The sequence below is a fragment of the Bubalus bubalis genome, chromosome 16 (assembly GCF_019923935.1).
Source record: "Bubalus bubalis isolate 160015118507 breed Murrah chromosome 16, NDDB_SH_1, whole genome shotgun sequence".
In the NCBI taxonomy this organism is placed as follows: Eukaryota; Metazoa; Chordata; class Mammalia; order Artiodactyla; family Bovidae; genus Bubalus; species Bubalus bubalis.
Genome location: NC_059172.1, coordinates 35710126 through 35729954, shown reverse-complemented (window position 1 = coordinate 35729954; position 19829 = coordinate 35710126). Strand labels below are relative to the sequence as shown.

The 19829-nt window shown below is 39.2% G+C and overlaps 1 protein-coding gene across 1 annotated transcript; it reads left to right on the top strand.

The window, feature by feature from the left end:
• The first annotated feature begins 6195 nt into the window (after positions 1-6195).
• LOC112579478 (olfactory receptor 52A1-like) lies at positions 6196-7146 on the top strand. Its single transcript, XM_025265924.3, has one exon. It carries the CDS (start codon positions 6196-6198, stop codon positions 7144-7146), a length of 951 nt encoding a protein of 316 aa, XP_025121709.3.
• Positions 7147-19829: the final 12683 nt, after the last annotated feature.

Sequence of the window (19829 nt, the reverse complement as noted above, 5' to 3'; positions counted from 1 at the left end):
ATTCCTATAGGGCAAAATTGTGGTGGGCTATAACAAGAAAAGAATTAACTCAAGGGTCCAAGGTTACAAACATTAAAGCTACTACTTACATTTCTATATACCAACTATATTAATGAATACACTTCCAGGGACATAGCAGGCAAGGGATATGGAAACTTGGCAGCAAGCATTAGCTCAACAAAGAAATCCTCTACTAGTTCTATTCTAACAATTCTAACTCTCTGAGAAGCTCTGCATTGTTAGAATATCTTAAGCTTCCCATGCCTCTCGTGTTGGGAGGCTGTGAACAACCACATGCGTAGCTGCAGGAGTCTGAACAAACCTGTCAGGCAAGCTAGAAAATCATCAGAGGGCTTTGAATTGAAACACTCCTAATTATGCCCAGGAGACTTATTAACTAGAGCTCTAAGTTAATTTCTTCAGAGAAAGGTGGTCGGGGGTAGCCCCCCATTAATGTCAGAGGAGTTGGTGAAAGTTGTGAAATAGTAAAACAGACAGATTTTGGTTTTGGGGTAGATGCTCGGGCAGGTCCAGGGGGGCCCCTTGAGCCCTGACTAGCCTTTGCATATCAGGCCTCTTCACATGACCTTTGTCATGGGTGGGAACTCCTGTGCTGGCTCCCAGCAGTAAGGAATACTAATAATTCAGATTTTATGCTGTAAGATGACCGAGGTATATTTACCCAGGCTTATGAATTTCAAGAGTTTAAGATATCTTTACTCCCTTTCTAAACACACAGAGTGTCTTTCAGCTTGTCTTTTGTCACTCATTGCTGTAAATCTCAAACCACACACTTTTAACCTCATCTCCTCTAATTTCTGCTACATAAGAATGAGTTTCACATATTTTCCATTCTTATTATTCTTTTGCTGTACCACATTACTTTACGATATACTTATGCACTGTCACAAGTGTGTTTGTGACTAGATCCCTTTACACTTAGCTGCCACATTTTTAAAGCCATTAATTAACTTCCCAGCAGATGATATTTTTTTACCTTCCACAGAAACCTATTCTTCAACCCCAAAGTGAAAAATCAAATGGTTTAAAATACTAACTTCACATGTAATATTCAATCCTTTATATTAACCATCATTTCTGCTTATGAACTGATTTATATGTGATAAATGTTTATTGATATTGTATATCAATAAACAGCCTCACCATATCTCACAGGCTTCTGTGATTTTTGTACAAACCATCTTGGAGTGCCCTTCTCCATCTCTTTTATCTGGTTAATTTCTATTGAAAAATGATTCCCTTTTATTAGCAATTTATTCTGCATATTTGGATTAAGTCATAAACCTATCAATTCTTATACATTAAAAACTGTTTGTTTTTTTTTTTTCCCTGCTGTATAAAACTATACAACAATGCTTAGCAACTGAGGTGATGTGCTATTCCTTTCACATCCAGGAGATATTTGGTGATACCGGAATATATTTTTCATTGCCAAAACAAGAAAGAACTACTGACATCCAATGTTTAGGAAAGAGAAATGTTGCTAAACCTTCTACAAAGCAGAAAATTACCCCAAAACAAAAAATTGATCTGAACTATATGTCAACTGCACCAAGGTTAGCAAACCCGGGGCTTCCCTGGTGGATCAGACAGTAAAGGCTCTGCCTGTGATGCAGGAGACCCAGGTTCAATCCTTGGGTCTGGAAGATCCCTTGGAAAAGGAAATGGCAACCCACTCCATTACTCTTGCCTGGAAAATCCCATGACAGAGGAACCTGGTAGGCTATAGTCCATGTGGTCACAAAGAGTCAGATATGACTGAGTGATTTCACCTTTTTTCTTTTCTTTAGGAAGCCCTGCCCTAGAAGAGTATCATCAGGACTCATAAAGTTGTGTCAATGAAAAAAGTAATCTAAGAAGTGGAAAATTTTATTTGTGCCCAATTGAACATTGAGCTTCCCTGGTGGTTCAGATGGAGAAAATTCTGCCTGCCATGTAGAAGACCCAGGTTTGATCCCTGAGTTGGGAAGATCCCTAGGGAAGGGAATGGTTACCCACTTCAGTATTCTTGCCTGGAGAATTACTTGGATAGAGGCCCCTGACAAGTTATAGTCCATAGGGTAACAAAGAGCCTTTCTTCACTCTCCACCGCTAAAAGTCTTCCTTGGTGACTCAGATGGTAAAAAAGTCCCCTAGGAGACCAAGGTTGAAAGAAAGTAAGCGAAAAACACTAGGCCATTCAGGTATGACCCAAATCAAATCCCTTACGATTATACAGTGAAAATGACAAATAGATTCAAGGGATTAGACCTCATAGACAGAGTCCCTGAAGAACAATGGACAGAGGTTCACAACATTGGACAGGAGGCATTGACCAAAACCATACCAAGAAAAATAAATGCAAGAAGCCAAAATGGTTGTCTGAAGAGGCCTTACAAATAGCTGAGAAAAGAAGAGAAATGAAAGGCAAAGGACAAAAAGAAAGATATAACCAACTGAATGCAGAGTTCCAAAAAATAGCAAGGACAGATAAGAAAGCTTTCTTAAGTAAACAATGAAAAGGAGGAGGAAAACAATAGAATGGGAAAGAGTAAAGATATCTAGAGAATTAGAGATACTAAGTGAACACTTCATGCAAAGATGGGCACAATGAAGGATAGAAATGGCAAGGACCTAACAGAAGCAGAAGAGATTAAGAAGACATGGCAAGAATACACAGAAAAACAATATAAAAAAAGGTCTTAATGACCCAAATAACCAAAATGGTGATGTTATTCACCTAGAGCAAGAATCCTGCAGTGTGAAGTCGACTGGGCCTTAGGAAGCATTACTACAAACAAAGCAAGTAGAGATGATGAAATTCCAGCTGAGCTATTTAAAATCCTAAAAGATGATGTTATTAAAGTGCTGCACTCAATATGCTCCCTATTTTGGAAAACTTGACAACATTTTTGTTTGTTGAGTTGTCCACAACAGCCACAAGACTGAAAGGGGTCAGTTTTCATTCCAATCCCAAAGAAAGGAAATGCCAAAGAATGTTCAAATTATTGAACAGCTGTGCTCATTTCACATACTAGTGAGGTAATGCTCAAAAATCCTTCAGCTAGGCTTGAACAGTACGTTAAGTGAAAACTTCCTTATGTACCAGCTGGATTTAGAAAAGGCAGAGGAACCAGAGATCAAATTGCCAACATCTGTTGGATCATAGGAAAAAGCAAGAGAATTCCAGAAAAACATCCACTCTGCTTCATTGATTCCACTAAAGCCTTTGACTGTGTGGATCACAACAAACTGGAAAATTCTTCAAGAGATGAGAATACCAGACCACCTTACCTGCCTCCTGAGAAATCTGCGCACTGGTCAAGAAGCAACATTTAGAGCCAGAGATGGAGCAATGGACTGGTTCAAAATTGGAAAATGAGTACATCGACTCTGTGTATTGTCACCTTGTTTCTTTAACTTATATGCAGTGTACATCATGTGAAATATTGAGCTGTATGAAGCACAAGCTAGAATCAAGATTGCTGGGAGAAATATCAATAACCTCAGATATGCAGATGACACCATCTTAATGGCAGAAAGTGAAGAGGGCCTAAAGAGCCTCTTGATGAAGGTGAAAGAAGACAGTGAAAAAAATTGGCCTAAAACTCAACATTCAAAAAACGAAGATGATGACATCTGGTCCCATCACTGCATGGCAAATAGATGGGGAAACAATGGAAGCAGTGACAGATCTTATTTTCTTGGGCTCCAAGATCACTGCTGATGGTGACTGCACCCATGAAATTGAATGACAACTGTCTGGAAGTTGTCATTGGAAGAAAGCTTATGACAAACCTAGACATCTTATTAAAAAGCAGAGACATCACTTTGCTAACAAATGTCCATCTAATCAAAGATATGGTTTTTACAGTAGTCTTGTATGGATGTGAGAGTTGGAACATTAAGAAGGCTGAGGGCCAAAGAATTGATACCTTTTAATTGTGATGTTGGAGAAGACACTTGAGAGTCCCTTGGGCTGCAAGGAGATTGATCAAACCAGTCCATCCTAAAGGAAATCAACCCTGAATATTCAATGAAAAAAAATTATGCTGAAGCTGAAGTTTCAATACTTTGGCCACCTGATGGGAAGAGCTGACTTATTGGAAAAAACCTTGATGATGGGAAAGACGGAGGGCAGGAGGAGAAGAGGATGACAGATGGTGACATGGTTGAATGGTATCACTGACTTGATGGACATGAGTTTGAGCAAGTTCTGGGAGATAGTGAAGGACAGGGAAGCCTGGTGTGCTCCAGTTCATGGCATTGTAAAGAGTCAGGGATAACTTAGTGACTGAAAAACAAATTGAAGATTATAAACCAGGAACATCATCTCATAAAGCTCTGAGAACTGTACCCCCTATTAGAAGTCACAGCATAGTTATATAAAATTTTTGAAACAGAGAGATGTACTTTAAGTGATGTATTATTGAGAGTTTACAATATTCACATCTGCAAGTACCATTTGGTTGGTTGTTGTGACCCCTTACAAGATCATGAATCCCATTTTCATGCTCCCATTACACAGCAACCATTAAATATTCCAGATTATCTATTTCATGAAGAATCCATGACCCTCAGTTAGGCAATTCTCATATTAATGGCAGCTATGTGAAAGTCACTCAGTCATGTCAGACTCTTTACGAACACATGGACTACACAGTTTATGAAATTCTCAGGCCAGAATACTGGAGTGGGTAGCCTTTCCCTTCTCCAGGGACTCTTCCCAACCCAGGGATCAAATCCAGGTCTCCTACTTTGCAGGCGGATTTTTCACCAACTGAGCTACCAGGGAAGCCCAAGTATTCCAGATTATCTATTTCATAAAGAATACATGAGCCTCAATTAGACAATTCTCATATTAATGGCCATTATGGACATTTTAAACCCAAGAAACAGCCTGTATTTCAGTCAAGTTACACTTTTGCCGATGTTCTACGCCCCTGAGCCATTAAGAATGAGGCCTCTTGCCACTATACATTGCTGCTGGTGTTTCCCTTATGTCCTAGGGATTCCATCTCCTCATGGATGGAAGAGCCTGGTGGGCTACAGTTCACAGGGTCACAAAGAGTCAGACACGACTGAGCGACTTCACTCACTCACTAGGTGTCTTATACTACATATAAAAGACATTTTTTAAACTTTGATTTGAAATCTTTAATTTTTAAGCACATGATAAATTTTATGTAACTCAGCTTTTAGAAATATAGGCAAAAATAGTACAGTTTTATTAGAAATGTAAAATGTAACAAAGAACTTTTGCCCAAATTTGCTAAGTGCACATGGATTTGAATGACCTTTCCTTCAATTCTTCCTTCACATTCTCATAAAGGACTACCAAACTTACATAAAGACAGAGTGCATTGATTGGTAGATAAGCGTATTATGCTTTTGAATGACAAGAGTTTCTACCTCTATCATCTTTAATAGGGAATTTTTCATTCTAATATACTAATCAGAGATTGTGTATTTGCTGGTCCAAGCCAACCATGCCTGATTTAGAGACAACTAAGAAAAAGAGATGCTTCCCAAGTGCTCCTAGTGGTAAAGAACCCGCCTGCCAATGTGGGGGACTTAAGAGATGAAGGTTCTATCCCTGAGTCAGGAAGATCCCCTGGAGGAGGTTATGGCAAACCACTCCAGTATTCTTGCCTGGAGAATCCCGTGGACAGAGGATCCTGGTAGGTACAGTCCTTGCGGTCACATAGATTCGGACATGACTGAAGTGACTTAGCAAGCAGCCAATAGAGAAAAACAGACTAGTAAAGCTGTTAACTGAACTATGTAATGTGGAGAGATTCATTAAATTCTGATTAAAATGCAAATTTCACACAATATAAACAAGTCTATTTTCTTTGCCCACAGGTCTGGAATGAACTAATAGTCAATACAGCAGTTTATTTCCCAATTCAGTTATTTTTCAGCTTTTAAAGCATTGCCCAGCTGTGCTCATAATATTTTATTGTGGTACAAGAACTATGATACTGTGACTGTGGATGTCTTTCCTAAAAACAGTGATATCTCTCTGTTGACCTATGTTTTACCCTTTACAAGTAAATGAGACTGATGATATTATCCAAGATTTCTGCATAAATCAGAAAGACTCAACATGATGATTTTGGGCAAAAACAGGAAGATGGAAAGAAAGAGGAATTGAATGGGAAACTTGGGTTTGCATCAGGAGACTCGAGGATTATGTCCATTTCCAACGTTACAATCTTCATGCCTTCTATGTTGACCCTTATAGGGATCCCTGGCCTAGAATCTGTGCAGTGCTGGATTGGGATTCCATTTTGTGCCATGTATCTAATCGCTATGATTGGAAATTTCTTGCTTTTGATTATCATCATATCAGAACACAGCCTCCATCAGCCCATGTACATTTTCCTAGGCATGCTAGGAGTCACAGATATTGCTCTCAGCACAAGCATTGTGCCCAAGATGCTTGGAATCTTCTGGTTTCATGTAACAGGGATATATTTTGATTCTTGCTTGCTTCAAATGTGGCTCATCCACACATTTCAGTGCACAGAATCAGGCATCCTCCTAGCCATGGCCCTGGACCGCTATGTAGCCATCTGTTATCCACTCAGACATGCTGCCATCTTCTCTCACCAGTTAGTCACTCAAATAGCAGCTATGGTAACACTCAGGGCTGCCATTCTTGTAACAGCATGCCTAATACTGATAAAGTTTCGATTACAATTTTACCATACAACAGTCATCTCTCATTCCTACTGTGAACATATGGCTGTTGTGAAACTGGCTGCAGAAAATATCAGGGTCAACAAAATCTGTGGTTTGTTTGTGGCCTTCACTGTTGCTGGGCTTGACATTGTATTAATCACGTTGTCCTACATACAGATATTCATCACAGTTTTTCGTCTGCCTCAGAAGGAGGCTAGGTTGAAAGCATTCAACACTTGTGTCGCTCACATCTGTGTCTTCCTCCAGTTCTACTCCCTTGGTTTCTTCTCCTTCTTTGCACATAGATTTGGTTCTCACATCCCTCCTTATATTCACATCCTCTTTTCTAGCACTTATCTGCTAGTCCCTCCATTTCTCAATCCACTTGTCTATGGTGCAAAGACCAAGCAGATCCGTGTCCATATGGTAAAAATATTTTGTTCAGAAAATTTACTGTGAGAAAAACTTTTATGTTTACCTCTTTGTGAGTAGCAACACTATTTCACAACATGTTAAAACAACAAAAAGTCTTTGTTATTGGAAATGCTCAAGTTTTCTATTTAATTTTTTTCAACTTGTCAGCATGTTAGCTGTTAGCTATTAGGGCATGAAAGCAGTCAATAGGATTGTGGATCCTAGCTGGATAATGAGAATGAGAAGCATAAAGGAGGGAAATAGTGAATGTTTCTCTTTTAAATTTCTTTTTCATTTTTCTTTTTTAGTACATGCTCAAGTGTCCTCTTATAAATATCCAACTCTGCAAAGATTCACAAATTATGGATCTCTCAATGAATTTAGATACACCCAAGGCTTAATGTTCTGCAGTGTCCAGGTACTCAATAAATCTAGTTCTTGATTTTGTTTTTTGGTCATCTGGGTCTTCTTTTAAAAAAAAAATGTAGGAAGTGTATGTTACTCTTCTTATCAATAACAAAACAAAAGAGAAAATCTATCTTTATGTTAGTAATGAGAAAATAAAATCTAAAAATTTCAGTATATTTTCAGGGTCATTCAGGAAGTTATAGGCACAAAAAGCATGAGCAGTAAAGTGCTTGATTTTCCACAACAGCACTTTTTCTGCTGTTTTCATCATTTACTTTCTATTAATTCATCTAATGTTATTAAAATCTTAGGCCATTATAAATACTATGCTACGGAATAGCAGCATAATGGCAAATTTGACACAGTGATTAATTATATTGAGTTTATAAACTTTGTAGCCTTATATTTCTTAGCAAATGAGAGGAAAAGAGACACATGACAGTAAGAGAGAAATGGTTGTAGAATGCACAAATAAATCTCCAGATTTTATAGGAATTTAAATACCTAGAGGACCAGAGTGTCAGTCTCTCACATTGTGAGAAATATCCAATCTTCATGGGAATTTTATTGTTCTGACTCCCTTGGGTCCAGGTGTGGAAAGTCATAATATACTCTCCCAAGATCAGGGAATAAGGAAGCTACAGGACAAATCATGAATGCCCTCCCTCTATAAAATGCTAAGATTGGAGCAGGAAATGGAAAATCGTGGGCAGGAGAGATGATAGTCAGTAGTAGCGCTAGAGACAAATACAACTTAGTAAGCCTTGGCAACTATTAGAAACTTAGTGAATTTTTCTTCAGCTTTAGGTTTTAACTACAATTCTGAGAAAACAGAAAAAAAATTAATTCTATATTATCTTCTCTATGAAATGGATACTAAAAATCAACCTTTAATTTATAGCCTAAAGTTTTTATCCTATCATAGCAAAGGAGATTTTAGCAATTTGGGAAACTATTCCAGAACAGTTTTCAGTTAACAATAAGTAAAGGTGTACATTAGGGCAGGTAATTTGACAACACTAATTAAAATTTAAAATGTGCACAATCTTCGGTGCCAGGAAACCTCAGTTCAGTTCAGTTCAGTTCAGCTCTCAGTCATGTCAGACTCTTTGTGACCCCATGGACTTCAGCACGCCAGGCTTCCCTGTCTATCACCAACTCCCAGGGCTTGCTCAAACTCATGTCAATTGAATGGGGATGCCATCCAACCATCTCATCCTCTGTCATCCCCTTCTCCTGCCCCCAGTCTTTCCCAGAATCAGGGTATTTTCCAGTGAGTCAGTTCTTTACATCAGATGGCCAAAATATTGGAGTTTCAGCTTCAGCATCTGTCCTTTCAATGAATAGTCAGGACTGATTTCCTGTAGGATGGACAGGTTCATCTCTTTGCAGTCCAAGGGACTGTTAAGAGTCTTCTCCAACACCACAGTCCAAAAGCATCAATTCTTCTGCACTTAACTTTCTTTATGATTCAACTCTCACATCCATACATGCCTATTGGAAAAACCATAGCTTTGACTAAACAGACTTTTGTCGGCAAAGTAATGTCTCTGCTTTTTAATATGCTGTCTAGGTATGTCATAGCTTTTCTTCCAAGAAACCAGTGTCTTTTAATTTCAGAGCTGCAGTGTCCATCTGCAGTGATTTGGAGGCCAAGAAAATAAAGTCTGTCATAGTTTCCATTGTTTCCATCATTTCTACATGTCATGAAGTGATGGGACCGGATAGCATGATCTTTGTTTTTTGAGTTTTAAGCCAGCTTTTGCACTCTTCTCTTTTACTTTCTTCAAGAGACCCTTTAGTTCCCTTTTGCTTTTTGCCATATGGGTGGTATTATCTGCATTTCTGATGATATTTCTCCCTGCGAGCTTGATTCCAGCTTGTGCTTCCTCCAGCCTGGCATTTCCCATGATGTACTCTGCATATAAGTTAAATAAACAGGGTGACAATGTACAGCCTTGATGTACTCCTTTCCCAATTTGGAAACAGTCATTGTTCCATGGCCGGTTTTAACTGCTGCTTTTTGACCTGCATACAGATTTCTCAGGAGGCAGGTAAGGTGGTCTGGCATTCCCATCTCTTGAAGAGTTTTCCACAGTTTGTTTTGATCCACACAGTCAATGGCTTTGGTGTAATCAATGAAGCCGAAGTAGATGTTTTTCTGGAACTCACTTGCTTTTTCTATGATCCAACGGACATTGGCAATTTGATCTCTGGTTCCTCTGACTTTTCTAAGTCCAGCTTGAACATCTGGAAGTCTTTGACTGACATACTGTGAAGCCTAGCTTGGGAGAATTTTGAGCAGTATGTTGCTAGAGTGTGAGATGAGTACAATTGTGTGGTAGTTTGAATATTCTTTGGCATTGCCTTTCTTTGGGATTGGAATGAAAACTGACATTTTCCAGTCCTGTGGCCATTGCTGAGTTTTCCAAATTTGCTGGCATATTGAGTGCATAATTTAACAGCATCATCTTTAAGATTTAAAATAGTTCAACTGAAATTCCATCACCTCCACTAGCTTTATTCATAGTGATGCTTCCTAAGGCTCACTTAACTTCACACTTTAGAATATCTGACTCTAGGTGAGTGATCACACCATCGTGTTTATCTTGGTCATGAAAGTCTATTTTGTGTAGCTCTCCTGTGTGTTCTTGCCACTTCTTAATATCTTCTGATTCTGTTAGGTCCATACCATTTCTGTCCTTTATTGTGCCCATCTTTGCATGAAATGTTCCCTGGGTGTCTCTAAATTTCTTGAAGAGATATCTATCATTCCCATTCTATTTTTTTCCCATCTCTTTGCATTGATCACTGAAGAAGGCTTTCTTATCTCTCCTTGCTATTCTTTGGAACTCTGAATTCAGATGGGTATATCTTTGCTTTTCCTCCTTGCCTTTAGCTTTTCTTCTTTTCGCAGCTACATGTAAGGCCTCCTCAGACAACCATTTTGCCTTTTTGCACTTTTTCCCCCCTTGGGAATGGTCTTGGTTACTGCCTCCTGTACAATGTCACAAGGCTCTGTCCATAGTTCTTCAGGTGCTCTTTCTATCAAATCTAATCCCTTGAATATAATTGTCACTTCCACTGAATAATCATAAGGGCTTTGATTTAGGACATACCTGAATGGTCTAGTGGTTTTCCCACTTTCTTACATTTAAGTCTGGATTTTGCAATAAGGAGTTCATGATCTGAGCCACAGTTCGCTGCCAGTCTTGTTTTTCCTGACTCTATAGAGGTTCTTCATCTTTGGCTGCAAAGTATATAATCAATCTGATTTTGGTATTGACTATCTGGTGATGTCCATGTCAAGTTGTCCCTTGTGTTGTTGGAAGATAGTGTTTTCCATGAACAGTTCATTCTCTTGGTAAAAACTTGTTATCCTTTGCCCTACTTCATTTTGTACTCCAAGGTCAAATTTGCCTGTTATTCCAGGTATCACTTGGCTCCTACTTTTCCATGCCAGTCCTCTATGATGAAAAGGATAGTGCTTTTTTTGGTGTTAGTTCTAGAAGGTCTTGTAGGTCATCATAGAACTGTTCAACTTCAACTTCCTTGGCATTTCTAGTTGGGGCATAGACTTGGATTACTGTGATATTGAATGGAAATGAACAGAGATCATTCTGCCATTTTTGAGATTGTACCCAAGTACTACATTTAGTGGCCGCAGGACTGGAAAAAGTCAGTTTTCATTCTAATCCCAAAGAAAGGTAATGCCAAAGAAGGCTCAAACTACCATACAATTGCACTCATCTCACACGCTAGTAAAGTAATGCTCAAAATTCTCCAAGCCAGGCTTCAGCAGTACTTGAACCATGAACTTCCAGATGTTCAAGCTGGTTTTAGAAAAGGCAGCGGAACAAGAGATCAAATTGCTTTATTGACTATGCCAAAGTCTTTGACTGTGTGGATCACAATAAACTGTGGAAAATTCTGAAAGAGATAGGAATACTAGACCACCTGACCTGCTTCTTGAGAAACATGTATGCAGGTCAGGAAGCAACAGTTAGAACTGGACATGGAACAACAGACTGGTTCCAAATAGGAAAAGGAGTGCATGTAGGCTGTATATTGTCACCCTGCTTATTTAAATTATATTCATCATGAGAAATGCTGGGCTGGAGGAAGCACAAGCTGGAATCAAGATTTCCGGGAGAAATATCAATAACCTCAGATATGCAGATGATACCACCCTTATGGCAGAAAGTGAAGAAGAACTGAACAGCCTCTGATGAAAGTGAAAGAGGAGAGTGAAAAAGTTGGCTTAAAGTTCAACATTCAGAAAACGAAGATCATGGCATCTGGTCCCATCACTTCATGGGAAATAGATGGGGAAACAGTGGAAACAGTATCAGACTTTATTTGGGGGGGCTCCAAAATCACTGCAGATGTGACTGCAGCCATGAAATTAAAAGACACTCCTTGGAAGGAAAGTTATGACTGAACTAGATAGCATATTCAAAAGTAGAGACATTACTTTGCCAAGAAAGGTCCATGTAGTCAAGGCTATGGTTTTTCCAGTGGTCATGTATGGATGTGAGAGTTGGACTATAAAGAAAGATAAGGGCAGAAGAATTGATGCTTTTGAACTGTGGTGTTGGAGAAGACTTTTGAGAGTCCCTTGGACTGCAAGGAGATCCAACCAGTCCATCCTAAAGGAAATCAGTCCTGGGTGTTCATTGGTAGGACTGATGTTGAAGCTGAAACTCCAACATTTTGGCCACCTGGCGTGAAAAACTGACTCTTTTGAAAAGACCCTGATGCTGGGAAAGGTTGAGGGCAGGAGGAGAAGGGGATGACAAAAGATGAGATGGTTGGATGGCATCACCGACTCAATGGACATGGGTTTGGGTGGACTCCAGGAGTTGGTGATGGACAGGGAGGCCTAGCATGCTGCGGTTCATGGGGTCACAAAGAGTCGGACACGACTGCGTGACTTAACGGAACTGAACTGAACTATATTTGAGACTCTTCTGTTGACTGTGAGAGTTACTCCATTTCTTTTATGGAATTATTGCCCACCCTAGTATATATAATGGTCATCTGAATTAAATTCACCCATCCGGTCCAATTTAGTTCACTGATTCTTAAAATGTCGATGTTCATTCTGCCATTTCCTGTTTCACCACTTCCAGTTCACCTTGATTCATGGATCTAAGATTCCAGGTTCCTATGTAGTATTGTTCTTTACACCATCAGACTTACTTCCATCACTAGTCACATCCACAACTGGGTGCTGTTTTTGGTCTGGCTCTGTCTCTTCATTCTTTCTGGAGTTATTTCTCCCCTCTTCTCTAGTAGCATATTGAGCACCTACCAACCTGGGGAGTTCATCTTTCAGTGTCTTATCTTTTTGACTTTTCATAATATTCATGGGGTTCTCAAGGCAAGAGTATGAAGTGGTTTGCCATTGCTAGGAAACTTGGAAGACTACAAATCAAACTGCTAAGACTTGTTACAACTATAAGACTGAGGTGTGGAAGAACTGATCATTTTTATGTTAGTATCTCTGTAATTCTTAAAGTTTTTATATAAAGCACAAGAAAAAAAATTGCATAGACCTAAGATGAGTATCATGATGTCCAAATTGAAAATGAGGTGACTTTTTCTGGGATTGTAAGAGCAACTTAAGCAATAAGAGGTTAGAATAACAGACATAATATTGTTTTCAACCCTAAACTGTACTACTTTGAGAATTAAGAAATGATTCTTTGATGCCATATAATATACTTCCTCAGCAATTAATAATTGCCTTTGGTATCATCCAAAACAAGTAATTATAAATCTCTTGAATATACATTCTCCCCATATATACATATTTATAAACCATTTCCTCAAAGTGTCACAACTGCTGGGTTTTATCAGACTTTAAATCTTCAACGGTGTGAGGGATGAAAAGTTGAAGTATCATTGTTGATTAAAATTTTATTCCCTTATTAATAAGGCTGGACACATTTGCTATTTACTGACTGGGAAATATAATAGGGGGTAATTAAAAGTGGAAGTTTTAAAGCAGTAGTCTTCAATCATTTTGGCTCTAATACTCCCTAAAATTTTTGAAAACAGCTTTGTATTATTTATATTTTATGTTTTCATTTATATTTTTCATTGTACATCTAAATGGATATAAAATATATTATTTTTGTAATATTTTATTGCATATGTGATTTAAATATATTTCTGCTAAATCTCTGGATCTGCAGTGGAAAAATGCTAAATGCATACCCATTTTATAGCATTTAGTTCTCATTGTAGAAACCAGATTGACATTGTTAGAAAAAGTATGAATTTATTCTTTAAGTCAAACATGTTAATATGCCCTCAAGATTTATGACCACTTGTAAATTTTTTTTTAATTGAAGATAATTGCTTTACAGAATTTTGCTGTTTTCTATCAACATATGTCCTCTCCCTCTTGAAGTTCCCTCCCATCTCCCTCCACATCCCATTCCCAGGTTGGTACAGAGCCCCTGTTTGAATTCCCTGAGACATACAGCAAACTCCCATTGGCTATCCTAAAGGTAATCAGTACTGAATATTCACTGGAAGGACTGATGCTGAAGCTGAAGCTCCAATTTTGGCCACCTGATGTGAAGAACTGACTCAGGAAAAGACCCTGTTGCTGGGAAAGATTGAGGGCAGGAGGAGAGGGGGCCAAAGAGGATGAGATGGCTGGATGGCATCACTGACTTGTTGCACATGAGTTTGAGCAAGCTCCAGGAGTTGGTGATGGACAGGGAGGCCTGTCGTGCTGCAGCCCATGGAGTCACAAAGAGTCAGACACGACTAGGTGACTTACCTGAACTGTATTGAATCTATTTTACATCAGTTCAGTCCCTCAGTCATATCCAACTCTTTGCAACCCCATGAATTGCAGCATGCCAGGCCTCCTTGTCCATCACCAACTCCCGGAGTTCACCCAGACTCATGTCCATCGAATCAGTGATGCCGTCCGGCCATCTCACCCTCTGTCGTCCCCTTTTCCTCCTGTCCCCAATCCCTCCCAGCATCAGAGTCTTTTCCAATGAATCAACTATTCGCATGAGGTGGCCAAAGTACTGGAGTTTCAGCTTTAGCATCAGTCCTTCCAAAGAAATCCCAGGGCTGATCTCCTTCAGAATGGACTGGTTGGATCTCCTTGCGGTCCAAGGGACTCTCAAGAGTCTTCTCCAACACCACAGTTCAAAAGCATCGATTCTTCGGTGCTCAGCCTTCTTCACAGTCCAACTCTCACATCCATACATGACCACAGGAAAAACAATAGCTTTGACTAGACGAACCTTTGTTGGCAAAGTAATGTCTCTGCTTTTGAATATGCTATCTAGGTTGGTCATAACTTTCCTTCCAAGGAGTAAGCGTCTTTTACTGCATGGCTGCAGTCACCATCTGCAGTGATTTTGGAGCCCAAAAAAATAAAGTCTAATACTGTTTCCACTGTTTCTCCATCTATTTCCCATGAAGTGATGGGACCAGATGCCATGATCTTTGTTTTCTGAATGTTGAGCTTTAAGCCAACTTTTTCACTCTCCTCTTTCACTTTCATCAAGAGGCTCTTTAGTCCTTCAGTTTCTGCCATTAGGGTAGTGTCATCTGCATATCTGAGGTTATTGATATTTCTCTGGCAATCTTGATTCCAACTTGTGCTTCATCCAGCCCAGTTTTCTCCTAATGTGTTCTGCATATAAGTTAAATAAGCAGGGTGACAATATACAGCCTTGATGTACTCCTTTTCCTATTTGGAACCAGTCTGTTGTTCCATGTCCAGTTCTAACTGTTGCTTCCTGACCTGCTTACAGATTTCTCAGGAGGCAGATCAGGTGGTCTGGTATTCCCATTTCTTTCAGAATTTTCCACAGTTTATTGTGATCCACACAGTCAAAGGCTTTGGCATAGTCAATATACCAAAATAGATGATGTTTTTCTGGAACTTTCTTGCTTTTTCAATGATCCAGTGGATGTTGGTGATTAGATCTCTGGTTCCTCTCTGGTGTCTTTCTAAAACCAGCTTGAACATCTAGAAGTTCATGGTTCACATACTGCTGAAGCCTAGCTTGGAGAATTTTGAGCATTACTTTACTAGCATGTGAGATGAGTGCAATTGTATGGTAGTTTGAGCCTTCTTTGGCATTACCTTTCTTTGGGATTGGAATGAAAACTGATCTTTTCCAGTCCCATGGCCACTGTTGAGTTTTCCAAATTTGCTGACATATTAAGTGCAGCACTTTCACAGCATCATCTTTCAGGATTTGCAATAGCTCAACTGGAATTCCATCACCTCCACTAGTTTTGTTCATAGCGATGCTTGCTAAAGTCCACTTGACTTTGCATTCCAGGATGTCTGGCTTTAGGTGAGTGATCACACCACCATGATTATCTGGGTCGTAAGGCCTCCCCAGGCAGTCATTTTGCTTTTTCGGATTTCTTTTTCTTGGGGATGCCCTTGATTCCTGTCTCCTATACAATGCCATGAATCTCCATCCATAATTCATCAGACACCCTATCAGATCTAGCCCCTTAAATCTATTTCTCACTTCTACTATATAATCACAAGGGATTTGATTTAGGTCATACCTGAATGGTGTAGTGGTTTTCCCTACTTTCTTCAATTTAGTTCCAAATTTGGTAATAAGGAGTTCATGATCTGAGCCACAGTCAGCTTCTGGTCTTGTTTTTGCTGACTGCATAGTTTCTCCATCTTTGGCTGCAAAGAATATAATCAATCTGATTTTGGAGTTGATCATGGTGATGTCCACGTGTAGAGTTTTCTCTTGTGTTGTTGGAAGAGGGTGTTTGCTATGACCAGTATGTTCTCCTGGCAAAACTCTATTAGCCTTTGCCCTGCTTCATTCTGGACTCCAAGGCCAGATTTTCCTGTTACTCTTGGCGTTTCCTGACTTCCTACTTTTGCATTCCAGTCCCCTATAATGAAAAGGACATCTTTTTGGGGTGTTAGTTCTAGAAGGTCTTGTAGGTCTTCATAGACCCGTTCCACTTAAGCTTCTTCAGAATTATTGGGGCATAGACTTGGATTATCATGATATTGAATGGTTTGCCTTGGAAACGAACATAGATCATTCTGTTGTTTCTGAGGCTGCATCCAAGTACTGCATTTTGGACTCTCTTGTTGACTATGATGGCTACTCTATTTCTCCTAAGGGATTCTTTCCCACATGAGTAGATATAATAGTCATCTAATTTAAATTCACCCATTCCAGTCCATTTTAGTTCACTGATTCCTAAAATATTGACGTTCACTCTTGCCATCTCCTGTTTGACCACTTCCAGTTTACCTTGATTCATGGACCTAACATTCCAGATTCCTATGAAATATTGTTCTTTACAGCATCGGGCTTTACTTCCATCACAAGTCACATCCACAACTGGGTGCTGTTATTGCTTTGGCTCCATCTCTCATTCTTTCTGGAGTTATTTCTCCACTGATCTCTAGTACCATATTTGGCACCTACTGACCTGTGGAGTTCTTCTTTCAGTGTCTCCTCTTTTTGCCTTTTCATATTGTTTATGGGGTTCTCAATGCAGGAATACTGAAGTGGTTTGCCATTCCCTTCTCCAGTGGGCCACATTTTGTCAGAACTCTCCACCATTACCCATCCATCTTGGCTGATGAGCCTACATAGCATGGCTCATATTTTCATTGAGTTAGACAAGGCTGTGAGCCATGTGATTAAATTGGTTAGTTTTCTGTGATTGTGGTTTACATTATAGCTATGTATGCATTAGTATACAATATTTATCTTTCTATGTCCACTTTTAATTCTTAGATATAAATAAGGAATGCAAGAAGAAGAAAAAAGAGAGAAATGAGGGTGATGAGTTAAGGAAAGAAAGAAATAAGGCAAGAAGGATATTAGTTTATAAGCAGAGCTTTCCTGAAAGCCCAACACTCTCCACCATCTTTTTCCTAATCTTGCCGTCAGAGAAGACACCCATGTCCATGAATTGTGTCTTTGTTAAGCATCCTAGAGATTTTCACAACCTGGGACAATGTGCCAAGTTTCTTCTTAATCTTGTTAAGAAGAAGAAGGATATTGTGTAGAGAGGAAGCAAAAGTGGTTGTAATATATGGATGACAATATCACCCTACCACATTGGATCTTTGTAGGGACTGAACATAAAAATACATTAAGTGTCTGGCACATAATAAAAATTTATAACATGTCTAAAAATATGTTAAAATTTTGCCTTTATATATATATTATTTGGGGTCTTCCCAGGTGGTGCTAGTGGCAAAGAACTCACTTGCCAATTCAGGAAACATAAGAGACACAGGTTTGATCCCTAGGTAAGGTAGATCCCCTGGGGAAGGAAATGGCAACCCACTCCAATATTCTTGCCTGGAGAATCCCATGGACAGAGGAGCCTGGTAGGTTACAGTCCATAGGGTCACAAAGCACAGATACTCACGCATGTGATGTTTTATGGTTTCAAATTTGTTATTTGTCAACAATCAGAGAGGTGAACAAGTATGACTCATCTGCATATGAAACACTATAATAAATTTATGCCTGGTTATATTGAGAGAAACTTCTTTGACCAGGCTCTATGAGATGGAGTCAGTCCATGCTGAAGAATGAGAGTAGTCAATACACACAGGAACAGAGCTCAAAGCAAATCACATTCTACCTGATTATCTGAGTACTTCCCCTGAATAATAAATATTTTATCTGAATAAATAAAATTGTATATACTGAGAGAATTTATTGTGTTCAGAGTCAAAGTCCGAATTAATAGTCCACCTCAATCCCATATCAACTCTGTGAATTTAAGGAAGTAGCAGAACTTTCAGAACCTTTGTAAAATCATTCCTAAAACAGTGTCTCCTGATAGTTATGAGGGTAATATACAAATGCACTTCTTGCCTTTCTTTAAAAGATTACCATTGATGTTTACATTACATTCTACTATTAATAGCATTAGGATCCATGCTGTGCTATGCTCAGTCATGTCCAGTTCTTTGTGACCCCATGGATGGTAACCGGGCCAGGTTCCTCTGTCCATGAAATTTCCCCAGGCAAGAATACTGGAGGTGCCTCCATTTCCTTCTCCAGGGGATCTTCCTAACCCAGGAATTAAACCCTTGTCTTTTGTGCCTCCTGTATTGCAGATGGGTTCTTTACCACTAAGCCACCTGGGAAGCCCAAATAGCATATGTTAAATGACTTTCATTCAAATTTAATCACTTGTAAAGAGGACGACAATTATGAATAAATGTGAAAAAATTAGGTATGTGCCATGCCATGTGTAATGCCATAAGGTCATTAAGAATCTGTATGTTCTCTGTAGAGTTCCACCTGATCCTTTGAATGAAGGGGAGGAGAGACTAATTTCTTCCCAATTTCTAGGCCCCATCCTTCCAACCCTATGGCTGTTCCTTTCATAATGGCTGACAGTCTGTCATGTCTCTATTGCCTGACCCCCTTGTTCCTTCTTCTTCCTGCTTTATAAACCTCTTCTAGATTCAAACAAAAAGGCCCAATTATCTCAATTTTTAGCATAGACTAGCCTTGCTAATTGGAAAGTCCATTCCTAGTCTAACATGTAATAGTCTGTGATCAAACACCAAATAAACAGTAGAGTTTTCCAGGCCTTGCTGTTTTCTGCTAAATATGATTTAACCCATTTTATTTTTCAATTCCCAGAGCAATCACACTGAAGCCAACAACTCTAGTAACAGTAAAGGACTGTAACACCAGACTCAGACATACTGACAGGGATGAAGCAATATATATTAATTTTTCACAAATGACACATTAAAAAAAAAATCACCACAGTATACAACCATAACAAAACTCTCCTCAAATTATGAGTGACACATTCTGTGACCAAATTGTCTCCTCATAAGTCATATATAGAAGCCCTGAAGCTTAAACTCTAGTACTTTGGCCACCTCATGCGAAGAGTTGACTCATTGGAAAAGACTGTGCTAGGAGGGATTGGGGGCAGGAGGAAAAGGGGATGACAGAGGATGAGATGGCTCGATGGCATCAGTGACTCAATGGATGTGAGTCTGAGTGAACTCCAGCAGTTGGTGATGGACAGGGAGGCCTGGCCTGCTGCAATTCATGGGGTCGTGAAGAGTCGGACACGACTGAGCGACTGAACTGAACTGAACTTCCAAATACCATGGTCATTGTAGATGGGACCTTTGATAATTAATTAGGTTTACTTGATGTCATAAAGGTGAGGTCTGCATGACAGAATTAGTGACCTCGTGAGAAGAGAAACCAGAAGGTTAAAGTAAAAATTTAAAAAAATTTAATCAAATTTTAATTTGATTTACATTTTAATCAAAATTCAAATTT